We start from the raw sequence: 16,771 nt of genomic DNA on the forward strand, positions 1-16,771 counted from the left end.
ATACACGAGATTATTGTAAAAAAATACTTAGTAGTTTTGTACAATTTTGTGGTCTCTAGAGTATTCATGATTGTCATGAATTTACAGAATTCATAATAAATTTACTGGAATTTTATATTTTCCCTAAATTTTAGAGTTTTGTAGTTTTTGTTTTGTTTCAATTTTCTTTATTACTAGCAAACGTTAAATCGGGGAGCTGGCATTATCAAAACTACTTTAAGGGGTCAAATCCAAATGGTTTGACACTTGAGGGACCAATATTTATAGTGTTGAAGTTGAGAGACCAAACTTAGACTTTGCCAATTTTTAAGGGCCAAAATGTACCTTTTCTTCTCATGTATAGAATCAAGCCAGATTATAAATAGTCATGTGCTTATGTACAGCCCACATCAAAATCCATACATTCTAAGTTTTGAAAGAAAAAATTACTTCATGGGAAGAGTATGGTTTTATGTTAGAAAGGGCATCCTCTATTTTTCCACAACACATGAATCGACAATTATCTTAGCTAAAGTTTGGAGTCCACACCTCACCCCTACAATGTTTTTGTTGGTAAAATGAGCAATTTACCAAATGATTTAATCCACAAAAATGATAGATAAAGCATGACTGTAATAACAGAGAAAGAACAAGTTGTGCAATCTAATAGAGTATGTGCTTCTGAAGTTGTGAATTCAAACTGAACATATCTAAAACAAGAAACTCTAGCAGGCTCTCATTTATAGGCAGGCGGTGAACGGGGAGCGGGCGTGTACGTCTCTCTTATCCTCATGCTTATACATGTGGAAAATAACCTTCCTTATAAGGAGGTCCAACTTATACTTAATTAACAATGTGGGACTAAACATTAATCCCACCTCCTCGTGCATGAATGGGCTCAGTGGGTCTGTAAAAATTATTAGGAATTCTGAAAATGATTATTGGGATGGCCTAAAATGGATCAAATTGCAGCAGTTTTTTGTAAGAAAAAATAGCCCAACGTAGTTTTTCTTTTGCATTGGGTGCAAGTTTTGGGCTTAACCCACCACATAAAGTGTTTTTGGTATTATCCTGCAGATATTTACAGTTAGCAAAAAGAAAAGACTTACATAAAAACATAGAAGACGACAACTATTTTTAGGGTTCATCTTTGTCTGAGTCGATTGATATTTTTTTTCATATACATTTCCAAAAAGTGCAACTTAGGTGCGCCAAAGATTTGGTGGATATAAACCGATTCGCATGAGGGGGGGGGGGGGGGGGGGGGTAGCTAGCTTAAAACCAACAATGAACAAAAGATTTGGTAGATATAGCAAGTGTTTCATGTGCTCCAAAGACACTGTTTGAGAAACCGTCTCAGTGCATGGACTAGCCAGCTAGCTAGCCACCGAGCCATAATTTACAAAATGTCATCATATCATCATGGTGATCGAACACCAGCATAAAAATTCCCATATAACTAGATCGGCACATTACTCTGCACCATCTGCATCTGCATCTGCATCAGCCGTGTGTGCGTGCGCGGGGGAAATCATGTGAGCTGGGCTGAGCTAGCTGGAGGGAACGGGGTAGCACTTGCCCTTGCACATGCAGCGGTAGACCATGGGGCAGGGCTCGGCGATGGAGCACTTGAAGCTGACCATCACGCGGTTGCACGGCTTGCAGGCGCCGCACGCGTGCGTGCAGTCCGGCAGGCTCGACCCCGTCCCGTACACCTCCTCCTGCAGGAACCCCGACACATCCTTCTTCTCCTCCGTCTCCGTCGCCGCAGCACCAGGCGCATGCCCCGGCCGTGCACGCTGCACTGCCGGTCTTGCATCAGCATCATCTGCCACTCACCAGATGCAAGTTAGAGTCAGATTCACATGCGAAGAAGATGGCATTGCACGTAGAGATCATGCGGCTGAACTTACCGGGGCCCGGTCTGATGCCATCAGCCGTGGCCGTGAGCAACAAGACGGCCGCGAGGAGCAGAAGAAGGGGATGAGCGCGGTGAACTCGGGCGACAAGACCATGCCTCATCATCATCTTCTCGACACCAAGAGCTCGCGCGGGCGGTGCCAGTGCACGGTGACACTCAAGAGCAGCCTGCTTTGGAGGGCACGGTGCAGCGCGACGTACTCTAGAGCAGGAGCAGGCTGCGGGGGAGTACACGGAGGACGCGCCCCGCGCACATATATATACCGGGGCGGCGTCGGGCGCGGCCATTGATGCACGCAGCGGCAGCCGCGGGGATCTTTGATTGTGCGTCACATGATCCCCGGCACGCCCACGGCGGCTCGAACTCCATCACACGGATCCAGTGACCCGCTGCCCTGCCTGCCACCGCTGCGCCGGGACAATTTCGCAGGCGGGCGAGGCAGTCAGAGAGAGGGAGAGAGAGACAAGCCATTAAACGGTTCGCCTCCTGGCGCGGATACGCGCAGGCAGGGCCTTCATTAATGGCGCACGGGCATGGCCACGCCGCCACGGCCTCGGCGCGCGGCGGGAAAACCGCCGCGTGCTCGCTCGTTTGAATTTCATTTCACGGCGAGCCTAACTAGCCTGCGTCGACGGCCGGCCCACCGTCGTCGTGATCGCGCGGGAGCCTTGAATGAAGCCGCGCTCATTTACTCTGCTTTCGCCCGCGCCCCCGTCGACGACGCACCGCGCACGCGTGACCCTCATGAGCTCTGCCTGCCGTCCCCTGCGCTCTGAGAGAGACTGTGCGCGCGCGTACGTCTGGACAGGCTTTGGCTACAACTGGAGTGGAACAGGACCTGCTGACGGATTAGTTAATGGTTATCCATCAGTGAGTAGAGAGAGGGAAGTGTTGGCCGACGGGCGATGGTCCCGTGGAATCCACAACAGTTAACTGGAGTATGTTATGAGAAAAGCAGGGAATAATCAGGTTCAGTTCTTGGCATGGAGGACGAGAGTGGAAATGGATGCATCTCAGGTTTTCGTGATTTCCCACGCAGAAATCCAGCTGACGGCCCCAACTAATCGGCTCGTATACATGGCCATGCCAAAGACCACCGTAGATCATTAGTAATCAGTAGGAATAAAATACTACTAGTATATTGTATAGTATTTTCGTGCAAAGAGTGCTGAAGAACACTTGGAAGCTTGTACTCACTTCTACACCAACCGGATCCTTGGCGCAATGGTAGCGCGTCTGACTCCAGATCAGAAGGTTGCGTGTTCGATTCACGTAGGGTTCAATCCCTGAACAAATTCGGTTTCCTTTTTTTTTTACTTCAGCAATCTATTAAATTGTTTTCTTCTTACGAGCATCAATCCTGCCTTTTCTTAAATTTTACGTCAGCTATCTATTAAATTATTATTTTTCTTACAAGCAACAATCCTGCCATTTCTTAAAACCTGCAAATGATGCATCCAACTATAAAGAGGTAAGAAACTACAGTTCTATTTTTTTTTTTGCTTTTTATGAGTGAACCAAATTTGTTTCCTTTTGTAGTTCTAATGCTAATCCATGGTAGTTTTTCCGTATGTTTTCTTTATTATGAAAATGCAACATTGTGCTCACATTCATTAGTGTTCTTTTTACTTTTTTTAGGGGATTAGTGTTCTTTTTACGATGATCGGGTAAAGAAAAAAAATACCTAGTAACCAAGCTACAAGAAAACCTATACAAATGTGCAACAGCTAACACTTAGTGGTCAAAAGAGCTATGAATAATGGCGGTGGTGGGTGGGGGGTCGAACCATTTAGTCACCTTCATCTCGCATAACACCATAAAATGGGTTGGAAACCGCTTTAGAGTTGGAAGATTCAAGAGTCGTGCTCTTTCAGTGAGAACCAGGGGATTATCATAACCAGGACACACCACTTCTCTTTCATAGAGTTGGGTAGTAGGTCATTTCTTACAAGCAACAATCCTGCCATTTCTTAAATTTTACGTCACCAATCTATTAAATTGTTTTTTCTTACAAGCAACAATCCTGCCATTTCTTAAAACCTGCAACTGATGCATCCAACTATAAAGAGGTAGAGTTGGGTAGTGGGTCATTACCATGAATCCACATGGAGAGACCGACATGTGAGAGGGTATCGGAGAGGCCAACATGTGAGAGGTTGTGATGATTGGATACTAGATATCAATGGAGTAGGATCGGTTAACCATGAGGTGGCAAGTGGCAAAAGGGGCAGATGGATTATGACTCGGGCCTCGCTTAGCTATGTTGTCAAGCATTTATCCCAAAGGGCATGTACAATGCATAGCCTCATGGTGATGCCCCATGTGCCATGTAGGATGTGATGTTAGAAAAATAGGTTCGGATAGGAAAGCGGGATCCTCTGCAAGAGGCAGGTGCTTAGGGAGAAAAAGTGTGGTCCGATATAAAAAGCTGAAAGAGTTAAAGTGAAGAGTAGGGATGCATGTGTAGTAAGGGTCTACTTTCTATTCTTTGATGAGGTCCATTAATAGTAGCTTGTGTTGGAGAGAAAAATTCAATATAGATGCCTCAATCTACTTTTTGTCATGAGGCATCTGTATTCATATGCCACCATTGTACATGCCCAAATAGCACAAGCCATGAAGAGAATTGGCATGTCACATGATTTTCTGTCTCCCATTGATCTTTGGGATTGAGCAGTGAACTAAACTTACAATTTGTAAGAGGGAGCTGAGCTACCAGAGTAGGTGCCTTAGAGATGTTATTTTCCATGATAAGAAGCATGGTCAAAGGGGTGAAGTGGAAGGTTTGAAGTGTATTCCAAAGCGAGAGGAATTGCTCAAGAGCTTAGGTATTGTGGTACCTCTAGGTTGAAGCATAGTTCTATCTATATTTGATGTGTGAACTAAAGGAATACCATCAAGAGTGACATGTCTATGATGAGAGCTTTGAAATATTAAAATAGCTCAAGTAGCAAGTCTAATAAATATGCTAACTATTTTTGACAAGGCGAGGGCATATGTCTCCCTCTGCATTGTAGTCTCTAAAGTTCACCTTCCCTTAAATTTAAAATATTTTTGCATAAGTGATTAAGGATGGTTAACCAAATGCAGATGAATGGAGCCTATCTCAAGGTGGAAATAAACTATATCCAGACCTAGAGCATGGGCTTTCATGGTTCCTTGAAAGATTCTTGTTTTTTTACTATGCATATTATATTTATCAACTTCATAAAAATGAACATTAACAGTAATGGTTCGTATACATGTTTATGCCCAAAGCCACCGTAAATTATCATTACTAGTATTTTCGTGCAAGAGTACCAGTCGGCTTCGCGTGCCATTGTAGTACGATTGAAGAACGCTTTCAATATGATAAGTAAGTTATGGCACTCAATCCAATAACAATCGGATCCTTGGCGCAATGGTAGCGCGTCTGACTCCAGATCAGAAGGTTGCGTGTTCGATTCACGTAGGGTTCAATCCCTGAACAAAGTCCAGATTTCCTTTTTTTTAAACTTCAGCAATCTACTAAATTGTTTTCTTCATGCATCAATCCTGCGAAAATTCATTTTGGAGCTTGGCCTCCACGTTTGCAGGTTTTTTGAAAATTTCAAAATTCATCAAAATTTATATTTTTACATTTAAAACAATTCTGAAAACAAAAACAGATATACATGAAGGCGTGTTCGATTCACGTAGGGTTCAATCCCTGAACAAAGTCCGGATTTCCTTTTTTTTAAACTTCAGCAATCTACTAAATTGTTTTCTTCATGCATCAATCCTGCGAAAATTCATTTTGGAGCTTGGCCTCCACGTTTGCAGGTTTTTTGAAAATTTCAAAATTCATCAAAATTTATATTTTTACATTTAAAACAATTCTGAAAACAAAAACAGATATACATGAAGGCGTGTTCGATTCACGTAGGGTTCAATCCCTGAACAAAGTCCGGATTTCCTTTTTTTTAAACTTCAGCAATCTATTAAATTGTTTTCTTCATGCATCAATCCTGCGAAAATTCATTTTGGAGCTTGGCCTCCACGTTTGCAGGTTTTTTGAAAATTTCAAAATTCATCAAAATTTATATTTTTACATTTAAAACAATTCTGAAAACAAAAACAGATATACATGAAGGCGTGTTCGATTCACGTAGGGTTCAATCCCTGAACAAAGTCCGGATTTCCTTTTTTTAAAACTTCAGCAATCTATTAAATTGTTTTCTTCATGCATCAATCCTGCGAAAATTCATTTTGGAGCTTGGCCTCCACGTTTGCAGGTTTTTTGAAAATTTCAAAATTCATCAAAATTTATATTTTTACATTTAAAACAATTCTGAAAACAAAAACAGATATACATGAAGGCGTGTTCGATTCACGTAGGGTTCAATCCCTGAACAAAGTCCGGATTTCCTTCTTTTTAAAACTTCAGCAATCTATTAAATTGTTTTCTTCATGCATCAATCCCGCGAAAATTCATTTTGGAGCTCGGCCTCCACGTTTGCAGGTTTTTTGAAAATTTCAAAATTCATCAAAATTTATATTTTTACATTTAAAACAATTCTGAAAACAAAAACAGATATACATGAAGGCATAACACACACATGTGTAAATTTTTAGGACTAAATACGTTGAAATGAGGGTTGTGCAAAAAAGAAAAATATGTGGCTTTTCAACACATGATATTATTTCATCTCAAAAGTCCAAGAACTTGTTCTTTTTGCACACATCGCATCTCAAGGTATTTCATCTTGAAATTTTACACACATCACATCCTTGTATACTCGTATAATTTTTTTTTCAGTTCTTTTTAAAACCGAAAAGTATGAGTTTTGATTATTTTTTTCAAATAATTCAGCCTCCATGGAGGCTGAGCTCCAAAAGGCCGTTCTCACAATCCCGTCATTTCTTAAAAGGAACTTGCAAGTGATGCATCCAACCACAAAGAGGTAAGAAACGATAGCTTTCCTTTTTCTTTTTATGGGTGAACCAAATTTGTTTTATTGTACTTCTGCAGCTAAACGGTGGTAGTTTTTGCACGTATTTTTTATTATGAAGGATAACACTGCTCTAATTCATTTTAGTGTTGTTTTTTACAATGACCGGGTTGAGAAGGAAAAATACCTACTAATTAAGCTAATGGAAAATCTATACAAAAAAGCAATTGCTAAGACTAAGTTGCGGACAAAGAGCTACGTATGATGGTGGGTGGGTGGCGGTGGAAGCATTTAGTCACTTTCATCCGGCATAACGCCATGAAACTAAATTATTTTCTTCATGCATCAATCCTGTGAGAATTCAGTGGAAGCATTCAGTCACCATCATCCGGCATAACCAAATTTGTTTTATTGTACTTCTGTAGCTAAACGGTGGTAGTTTTTGCACATATTTTTTTATTATGAAGGATAACACTGCGCTCATTCAATAAAGTGTTGTTTTTTACGATGACCGGGTTGAGAGGGAAAAATACCTACTAATTAAGCTAACAAAAAATCTATACAAAAATGCAATTGCCAAGACTAAGTTGCGGCCAAAGAGCTACGTATGATGGTGGGGTGGGTGGCGGTGGAAGCATTTAGTCACCTTCATCCGGCATAATGCCATGAAATGAGTTCAGCGGGGATGGCCTCGAAGGTCATAGCCACTGAAGCTGTTTTAGAGTTGGAAGATTCAATAGTTGTGCTCTTTCAATTAGAAGCAAGAGATTATCATAACCAAAACACACCACTTCTCTTTCATGGAGTTGGAGAGTAGCGTTGTACCATGAATCCACAAGGAGACGAGAGTATGATTGATAGGAATAGGTTAACATAGAGGCCGATATGTGAGAGGTTGCGATGATTGGACACTAGATATCAATGGAGTAGGATCAGTTAATTATGAGGTGGCGAAGACTCTTGATAGATGTGGCAAATGTTGGAAATATGCCCTAGAGGCAATAATAAATTGGTTATTATTATATTTCCTTGTTCATGATAATCGTTTATTATCCATGCTAGAATTGTATTGATAGGAAACCCAGATACATGTGTGGATACATAGACAACACCATGTCCCTAGTAAGCCTCTAGTTGACTAGCTCGTTGATCAATAGATGGTTACGGTTTCCTGACCATGGACATTGGATGTCGTTGATAACGGGATCACATCATTAGGAGAATGATTTGATGGACGAGACCCAATCCTAAGCCTAGCACAAAGATCGTGTAGTTCGTTTGCTAAAGCTTTTCTAATGTCAAGTATCATTTCCTTAGACCATGAGATTGTGCAACTCCCGGATACCGTAGGAGTGCTTTGGGTGTGCCAAACGTCACAACATAACTGGGTGGCTATAAAGGTACACTACAGGTATCTCCGAAAGTGTCTGTTGGGTTGGCACGAATCGAGACTGGGATTTGTCACTCCGTGTAAACGCAGAGGTATCTCTGGGCCCACTCGGTAGGACATCATCATAATGTGCACAATGTGATCAAGGAGTTGATCACGGGATGATGTGTTACGGAACGAGTAAAGAGACTTGCCGGTAACGAGATTGAACAAAGTATCGGGATACCGACGATCGAATCTCGGGCAAGTATCGTACCGATGGACAAAGGGAATTGTATACGGGATTGATTAAATCCTTGACATCGTGGTTCATCCGATGAGATCATCGTGGAACATGTGGGAGCCAACATGGGTATCCAGATCCCGTTGTTGGTTATTGACCGGAGAGTTGTCTCGGCCATGTCTGCATGACTCCCGAACCCGTAGGGTCTACACACTTAAGGTTCGATGACGCTAGGGTTATAGGGAATAGATATACGTGGTTACCAAATGTTGTTCAGAGTCCCGGATGAGATCCCAGACATCACGAGGAGTTCCGGAATGGTTCGGAGGTAAAGATTTATATATGGGAAGTCCTGTTTTGGTCACCGGAAAAGTTTCGGGTGCTATCGGTAACGTACCGGGACCACCGGGAGGGTCCCGGGGATCCACCAGGTGGGGCTACCTGCCCCAGAGGGTTGCGTGGGCCAAGTGTGAGAGGGGACTAGCCCCAGGTGGGCTGGTGCGCCCCCCCACCAGGGCCCAAGGCGAAGAGAGAAGGGAAAAGGGGGAAACCCTAGGCTCAGATGGGCCTAAGGCCCACCTAGTGGTGCGCCCCCCTCTCTCCCCCCTTGGCCGCCCCTAGATGGGATCTAGGGCTGGCCGCCACCCCTAGGGGTGGAAACCTAGATGGGGGCACAGCCCCTCCCTTTCCCCTATATATAGTGGGGGTTTTGGGCTGCCATACACACGATTCAATCTCCCTGTTGGCGCAGCCCTACCCCTCTTCCTCCTCGTCTCTCGTAGTGCTTGGCGAAGCCCTGCTGGAGTCCCGCGCTCCTCCACCATCACCACGCCGTCGTGCCGCTGTTGGATGGAGTCTTCCCCAACCTCTCCTTCTCCCCTTGCTGGATCAAGGCGCAGGAGACGCCACCGGGCTGTACGTGTGTTGAACACGGAGGTGCCGTCCGTTCGGCACTAGGATCATCGGTGATTTGGATCACGACAAGTACGACTCCATCAACCCCGTTCACTTGAACGCTTCCGCTTAGCGATCTACAAGGGTATGTAGATGCACTCTCCTTCCCCTCGTTGCTAGATTACTTCATAGATTGATCTTGGTGATGCGTAGAAAATTTTGAATTTCTGCTACGTTCCCCAATAGTGGTATCAGAGCCAGGTTTATGTGTAGTTTCTATGCACGAGTAGAACACAAGTTGTTGTGGGTGTCGATTTTGTCAATTTGCTTGCCGTTACTAGTCTTATCTTGATTCGGCAGCATCGTGGGATGAAGCAGCCTGGACCAACCTTACACGTACTCTTACATGAGACTGGTTCCACCGACTGACATGCACTAGTTGCATAAGGTGGCTAGCGGGTGTCTGTCTCTCCCACTTTAGTCGGATCAGATTCGATGAAAAGGGTCCTTATGAAGGGTAAATAGAAATTGGCATATCACGTTGTGGTTTTCGCGTAGGTAAGAAACGTTCTTGCTAGAAACCTATAGCAGCCACGTAAAAACTTGCAACAACAATTAGAGGACGTCTAACTTGTTTTTGCAGCTTATGCCTTGTGATGTGATATGGCCAAAAGGATGTGATGAATGATATATGTGATGTATGAGATTGATCATGTTCTTGTAATAGGAATCACGACTTGCATGTCGATGAGTATGACAACCGGCAGGAGCCATAGGAGTTGTCTTAATTTATGTATGACCTGCGTGTCAACATAAACGTCATGTAATTACTTTACTTTATTGCTAAAGTGTTAGCCATAGTAGTAGAAGTAATAGATGACGACACAACTTCAAGAAGACACGATGATGGAGATCATGATGATGGAGATCATGGTGTCATGCCGGTGACAACGATGATCATGGAGCCCCGAAGATGGAGATCAAAAGGTGCAAAATGATATTGGCCATATCATGTCACTATTTGATTGCATGTGATGTTTATCATGTTTTACATCTTATTTGCTTAGAACGACGGTAGCTTAAATAAGATGATCCCTCACTAAAATTTCAAGAAAGGTGTTCCCCCTAACTGTGCACCGTTGCGAAGGTTCGTTGTTTCGAAGCACCACGTGATGATCGGGTGTGATAGATTCTAACGTTCGAATACAACGGGTGTAAGCCAGATTTACACAACAAAAACACTTAGGTTGACTTGACGAGCCTAGCATGTACAGACATGGCCTCGAAACACGGAAGACCGAAAGGTCGAGCATGAGTCGTATAGAAGATACGATCAACATGAAGATGTTCACCGATATTGACTAGTCCGTCTCACGTGATGATCGGACACGGCCTAGTTGACTCAAATCATGTTTCACTTAGATGACTAGAGGGATGTCTATCTGAGTGGGAGTTCATTAGATGAACTCAATTATCATGAACATAGTGTAAATTGTCTTTGCAAATATGTTGTAGATAAATAGCTCACGTTGTAACTCCCTGTTTCAATACGTTCCTAGAGAAAGATTAAGTTGAAAGATATTGTAAGCAATGATGCGGACTAGGTCCGTAGTCCGAGGAGTGTCCTCACTGCTACACAGAAGGCTTACGTCTTTGATGCACCGCTCGATGTGCAAACCCCTACAACGTCGTCTGTGGATGTTGTGAACACCTGACAGACACGTCCTCATGACTACTTGATAGTTTAGTGCACCATACTTTACGACTTAGAATCGGGATTCCAATGACGTTTTAAACGCCATAGAACATATGAGATGTTCCAAGAGCTGAAATTGGGATTTCAGGCTCATGCCCGTGTTAAGAGGTGTGAGACCTCTGACAAGTTCTTTTGCCAACAAGATGGAGGAGAATAGCTCAGCTAGTGAGTATGTGCTCAGAATGTCTGGGTGCTACAATCACTTAAATCGAGTGGGAGTTAAACTTCCAGATAAGATAGTGATTGATAGAGTTCTCTGGCCACTATCACTAAGCTACTAGATCTTCGTGATGAACTATGACATGCAAGGGATGAAGTTGATCCCGGAGCTGTTCGCGGTGCTTAAGACCGCAAAAGGTAGAAATCAAGAAGGAGCATCAAGTGTTGATGGTTTAACAAGACCACTGGTTTCAAGAAGGGCAAGGGCTAGAAGGGAAACTTCATGGATGGCAAACCAGTTGCCGCTCCAGTAAAGGAACCCAAGGTTGAACCCAAACCCGAGACTAAGTGCTTCTATTGTAAAGGGAACGGTCACTAGTAGCGGGATTACCCCAAATGCATGGTAGATAAGAAGGCTGGCAACTTCAACAAAATTTATACGTGTCATTAATGTGTACCTCACTAGTACTCCCAGTAGCACCTGGGTATTGGATACCGGTTCAGTTACTATTATTGGTAACTTGAAGCAAAAGCTACAGACTAAACGGAGACTGGCTGAGGGCGAGGTGACGATGTGTGTTGGAAGTGTTTCCAAAGTTGATGAGATCACCATCGCACGCTCCATCTGCCTTCGGGATTAGTATTGAACCTAGATAAATGTTATCAGGTGTCTATGTTGAGCATGAATATGATTTGATCATGTTCATTGCAATACGGTCATTCATTTAAGTTAGAGAATAATGGTTATTCTGTTTACATGAATGATACCTTTCATGGTCATGCACCCTATGTGAATGGTTCATTGAATCTCGGTCGTGGTGATACACATGTTCACGCCAAAGGATGTAGAGTTAATAATGATGGTACCACTTTCTTGTGGCACTGCCGCTTAGGTCATATTGGCGTAAGATGCATGAAGAAACTCCATGTCGATGGATGTTTGGAGTCACTTGATTTTGAATCGCTTGACACATGCGAGCCATGCCTCATGGGCAGGATGACTAAGACCCCGTTTTCAGGTACAATGAAACGGGCAAGTGACTTGTTGGAAATCATACATGCTGATGCGTGTGATCCAATGAGAATTGAAGCGTGCGGTGGATATCGCTATTTTCTCATCTTCACTGACGATTTGAGTAGATATAGGTACATTTACTTAATGAAGCACAAGTCTGAAACGTTTGAAAAGTTCAAGCGATTTCAGAGTGAAGTTAAGAATCATCATAACAAAAAGATCATGTTCCTACGATCTGATCAAAAGGGGATTTTCTGAGTTATGAGTTTGGCAATCACTTAAGACATCGTGGAATTGTTTCACAGTTGAAGCCACCTGGAACACCGCAGAGTAATGGTGTGTCCGGACATCGTAATCGAACCTTATGAGATATGGTGCGATCTATGATGTCTCTTACCGATCTACCGTTTTCATTTTGAGGTTATGCGTTAGAGACAACTGCATTCACTTTAGATAGGACACCATCTAAGTCTGCGACATTGTATGAACATTGGTTTGGCAAGAAACCAAAGTTGTCGTTTCTTAATGTTTGGGGCTGCGATGCTTAAGGCTTCAGCCAGAGAAGCTCGAACCCAAAGCGGACAAAAACATCTGAAGGAAATATGCCCTAGAGGCAATAATAAAGTTATTATTTATTTCCTTATATCATGATAAATGTTTATTATTCATGCTAGAATTGTATTAACCGGAAACATAATACATGTGTGAATACATAGACAAACAGAGTGTCACTAGTATGCCTCTACTTGACTAGCTCGTTAATCAAAGATGGTTATGTTTCCTAACCATGGACAAAGAGTTATTATTTGATTAACGGGATCACATCATTAGTTGAATGATCTGATTGACATGACCCATTCCATTAGCTTAGCACCCGATCGTTTAGTATGTTGCTATTGCTTTCTTCATGACTTATACATGTTCCTATGACTATGAGATTATGCAACTCCCGTTTGCCGGAGGAACACTTCGTGTGCTACCAAACGTCACAACGTAACTGGGTGATTATAAAGGAGCTCTACAGGTGTCTCCAAAGGTACATGTTGGGTTGGCGTATTTCGAGATTAGGATTTGTCACTCCGAATGTCGGAGAGGTATCTCTGGGCCCTCTCGGTAATGCACATCACATAAGCCTTGCAAGCATTGCAACTAATGAGTTAGTTGCGAGATGATGTATTACGAAACGAGTAAAGAGACTTGCCGGTAACGAGATTGAACTAGGTATTGGATACCGACGATCGAATCTCGGGCAAGTAACATACCGATGACAAAGGGAACAACGTATGTTGTTATGCGGTCTGACCGATAAAGATCTTCGTAGAATATGTAGGAGCCAATATGGGCATCCAGGTCCCGCTATTGGTTATTGACCGGAGACGTGTCTCGGTCATGTCTACATTGTTCTCGAACCCGTAGGGTCCGCACGCTTAAGGTTACGATGACAGTTGTATTATGAGTTTATGCATTTTGATGTACCGAAGTTTGTTCGGAGTCCCGGATGTGATCACGGACATGACGACGAGTCTCGAAATGGTCGAGACATAAAGATTGATATATTGGAAGCCTATATTTGGATATCGGAAGTGTTCCGGGTGAAATTAGGATTTTACCGGAAAACCGGGAGGTTACCGGAACCCCCCGGGAGGTACATGGGCCTTAATGGGCCTTAGTGGAAGAAGAGGAGAGGCGACCAGGGCTGGGCCACGCGCCCCTCCCCCCCTAGTCCGAATAGGACAAGGAGAGAGGGGGCCGGCACCCCCCCTCCTTCTCTCTCTCTGTTCCCACCTCGCGAATCCTATTCCAACTAGGATTGGGGGGGAAGTCCTACTCCCGGGGGAGTAGGACTCCTCCTGGCGCGCCCTATGATGGCCGGCCGGCCTCCCCCTCTTGAACCTTTATATACGGAGGCAGGGGCACCCCTAGAGACACAAGTTGATCCACGTGATCATATTCTTAACCGTGTGCGGTGCCCCCTTCCACCATAATCCTCGATAATATTGTAGCGGTGCTTAGGCGAAGCCCTGCGACGGTAGTACATCAAGATCGTCACCACGCCATCGTGCTGACGGAACTCTTCCCCGACACTTTGCTGGATCGGAGTCCGGGGATCGTCATCGAGCTGAACGTGTGCTAGAACTCGGAGGTGCCGTAGTTTCGGTGCTTGATCGGTCGGGCCGTGGAGACGTACGACTACATCAACCAAACGCTTCCGTTGTCGATCTACAAGGGTACGTAGATCACACTCTCCCCTCTCATTGCTATGCATCACCATGATCTTGCGTGTGCGTAGGAAATTTTTTGAAATTACTACGTTCCCCAACAGTGGCATCCGAGCCTAGGTTTTATGTGTTGATGTTATATGCACGAGTAGAACACAAGTGAGTTGAGGGCAATATAAGTCATACTGCTTACCAACATGTCATACGTTGGTTCGGCGGTATTGTTGGACGAAGCGGCCTGGACCGACTTTACGCATACGCTTACGCGAGACCGGTTCTCCCGACGTGCTTTGCACATAGGTGGCTTGCGGGTGACAGTTTCTCTAACTTTAGTTGAACCGAGTGTGGCTATGCCCGGTCCTTGCGAAGGTTAAAACAGCACTAACTTGACAAACTATCATTGTGATTTTGATGCGTAGGTAAGATTGGTTCTTGCTTAAGCCCGTAGCAGCCACGTAAAACTTGCAACAACAAAGTAGAGGACGTCTAACTTGTTTTTGCAGGGCATGTTGTGATGTGATATGGTCAAGACATGATGCTAAATTTTATTGTATGAGATGATCATGTTTTGTAACCGAGTTATCGGCAACTGGCAGGAGCCATATGGTTGTCGCTTTATTGTATGCAATGCAATCGTGCTGTAATGCTTTACTTTATCACTAAGCGGTAGCGATAGTCGTGGAAGCATAAGATTGGCGAGACGAAAACGATGCTACGATGGAGATCAAGGTGTCGTGCCGGTGACGATGGTGATCATGACGGTGCTTCGGAGATGGAGATCACAGGCACAAGATGATGATGGCCATATCATATCACTTATATTGATTGCATGTGATGTTTATCTTTTATGCATCTTATCTTGCTTTGATTGGCGGTAGCATTATAAGATGATCTCTCACTAAATTATCAAGATAAAAGTGTTCTCCCTGAGTATGCACCGTTGCCAAAGTTCGTCGTGCCCAGACACCACGTGATGATCGGGTGTGATAAGCTCTACGTCCATCTACAACGGGTGCAAGCCAGTTTTGCACACGCAGAATACTCAGGTTAAACTTGACGAGCCTAGCATATGCAGATATGGCCTCGGAACACTGAGATCGAAAGATCGAGCGTAAATCATATAGTAGATATGATCAACATAGCGATGTTCACCATTGAAAACTACTCCATTTCACGTGATGATCGGTTATGGTTTAGTTGATTTGGATCACGTGATCACTTAGAGGATTAGAGGGATGTCTATCTAAGTGGGAGTTCTTAAGTAATATGATTAATTGAACTTAAATTTATCATGAACTTAGTCCTGGTAGTATTTTGCAAATCATGTTGTAGATCAATAGCTCGTGTTGTTGCTTCCCTGTGATTATTTTGATATGTTCCTAGAGAAAATTGTGTTGAAAGATGTTAGTAGCAATAATGCGGATTGGATCCGTGATCTGAGGTTTATCCTCATTGCTGCACAGAAGAATTATGTCCTTGATGCACCGCTAGGTGACAGACCTATTGCAGGACCAGATGCAGACGTTATGAACGTTTGGCTAGCTCAATATGATGACTACTTAATAGTTTAGTGCACCATGCTTAACGGCTTAGAATCGGGACTTCAAAGACGTTTAGAACGTCATGGACCAAATGAGATGTTCCAGGAGTTGAAGTTAATATTTCAAGCAAATACCCGAGTTGAGAGATATGAAGTCTCCAACAAGTTCTATAGCCAAAAGATGGAGGAGAATCGCTCAACTAATGAGCATGTGCTCAGATTGTCTGGGTACTACAATCGCTTGAATCAAGTGGGAGTTAATCTTCCAGATAAGATAGTGATTGACAGAATTCTCTAGTCACCATCACCAAGTTAGTAGAACTTCATGATGAACTATAGTATGCAAGGGATGACGAAAATGACTCCCGAGCTTTTCATGATGATGAAATCGATGAAGGTAGAAATCAAGAAAGAGCATCAAGTGTTGATGGTAGACAAGACCACTAGTTTCAATAAAAGGGCAAAGGGAAGAAGGGGAACTTCAAGAAAAACGGCAAGCAAGTTGCTGCTCAAGTGAAGAAGCCCAAGTCTGGTCCTAAGCCTGACACTAAGTGCTTCTACTTCAAAGGGACTGGTCACTAGAAGCGGAACTACCCCAAGTGATTGGCGGATAAGAAGGATGGCAAAGTGAACATAAGTATATTTGATATACATGTTATTGATGTGTACTTTACTAGTGTTTATAGCAACCCCTCAGTATTTGATACTAGTTCAGTTGCTAAGAGTAGTAACTCGAAACGGGAGTTGCAGAATGAACAGAGACTA

At 43.5% G+C, this 16,771-nt stretch overlaps 1 protein-coding gene and 2 non-coding genes across 3 annotated transcripts; 2 read left to right on the forward strand and 1 right to left on the reverse strand.

Annotated features, from left to right (window-relative positions):
* Positions 1 to 1,267: 1,267 nt before the first annotated feature.
* Positions 1,268 to 2,302, reverse strand: LOC147987283 (uncharacterized). The gene is made up of 2 exons (XM_087540288.1): positions 1,893 to 2,302; positions 1,268 to 1,807 (listed from the first exon to the last, which is right to left on the reverse strand). Exons 1-2 carry the CDS (start codon positions 2,185 to 2,187, stop codon positions 1,530 to 1,532), a joined length of 573 nt encoding a protein of 190 aa, XP_087396414.1. The 5' UTR covers positions 2,188 to 2,302; the 3' UTR covers positions 1,268 to 1,529.
* Positions 2,303 to 3,110: 808 nt separating this feature from the next.
* On the forward strand, positions 3,111 to 3,182 carry TRNAW-CCA (transfer RNA tryptophan (anticodon CCA)). Its single transcript has one exon. It is a non-coding gene; the product is annotated as a tRNA-Trp (tRNA).
* Positions 3,183 to 5,286: 2,104 nt separating this feature from the next.
* TRNAW-CCA (transfer RNA tryptophan (anticodon CCA)) lies at positions 5,287 to 5,358 on the forward strand. Its single transcript has one exon. It is a non-coding gene; the product is annotated as a tRNA-Trp (tRNA).
* Positions 5,359 to 16,771: the final 11,413 nt, after the last annotated feature.

Source organism: Triticum urartu, chromosome 2A, assembly GCF_056163025.1.
Source record: "Triticum urartu cultivar PI428250 chromosome 2A, HENAU_Tu73, whole genome shotgun sequence".
NCBI lineage: Eukaryota > Viridiplantae > Streptophyta > Magnoliopsida > Poales > Poaceae > Triticum > Triticum urartu.

What these genes read in the sequence shown, in the direction of transcription:
- LOC147987283 (XM_087540288.1), bottom strand. Translation starts at nt 2,187, where the DNA reads ATGGCCGCGCCCGACGCCGCCCCGGTATATATATGTGCGCGGGGCGCG. An exon ending in TGGCATCAGACCGGGCCCCG is followed by an intron (nt 1,808 to 1,892) that starts GTAAGTTCAGCC and finishes GGTGAGTGGCAG; the next exon opens with ATGATGCTGATGCAAGACCG.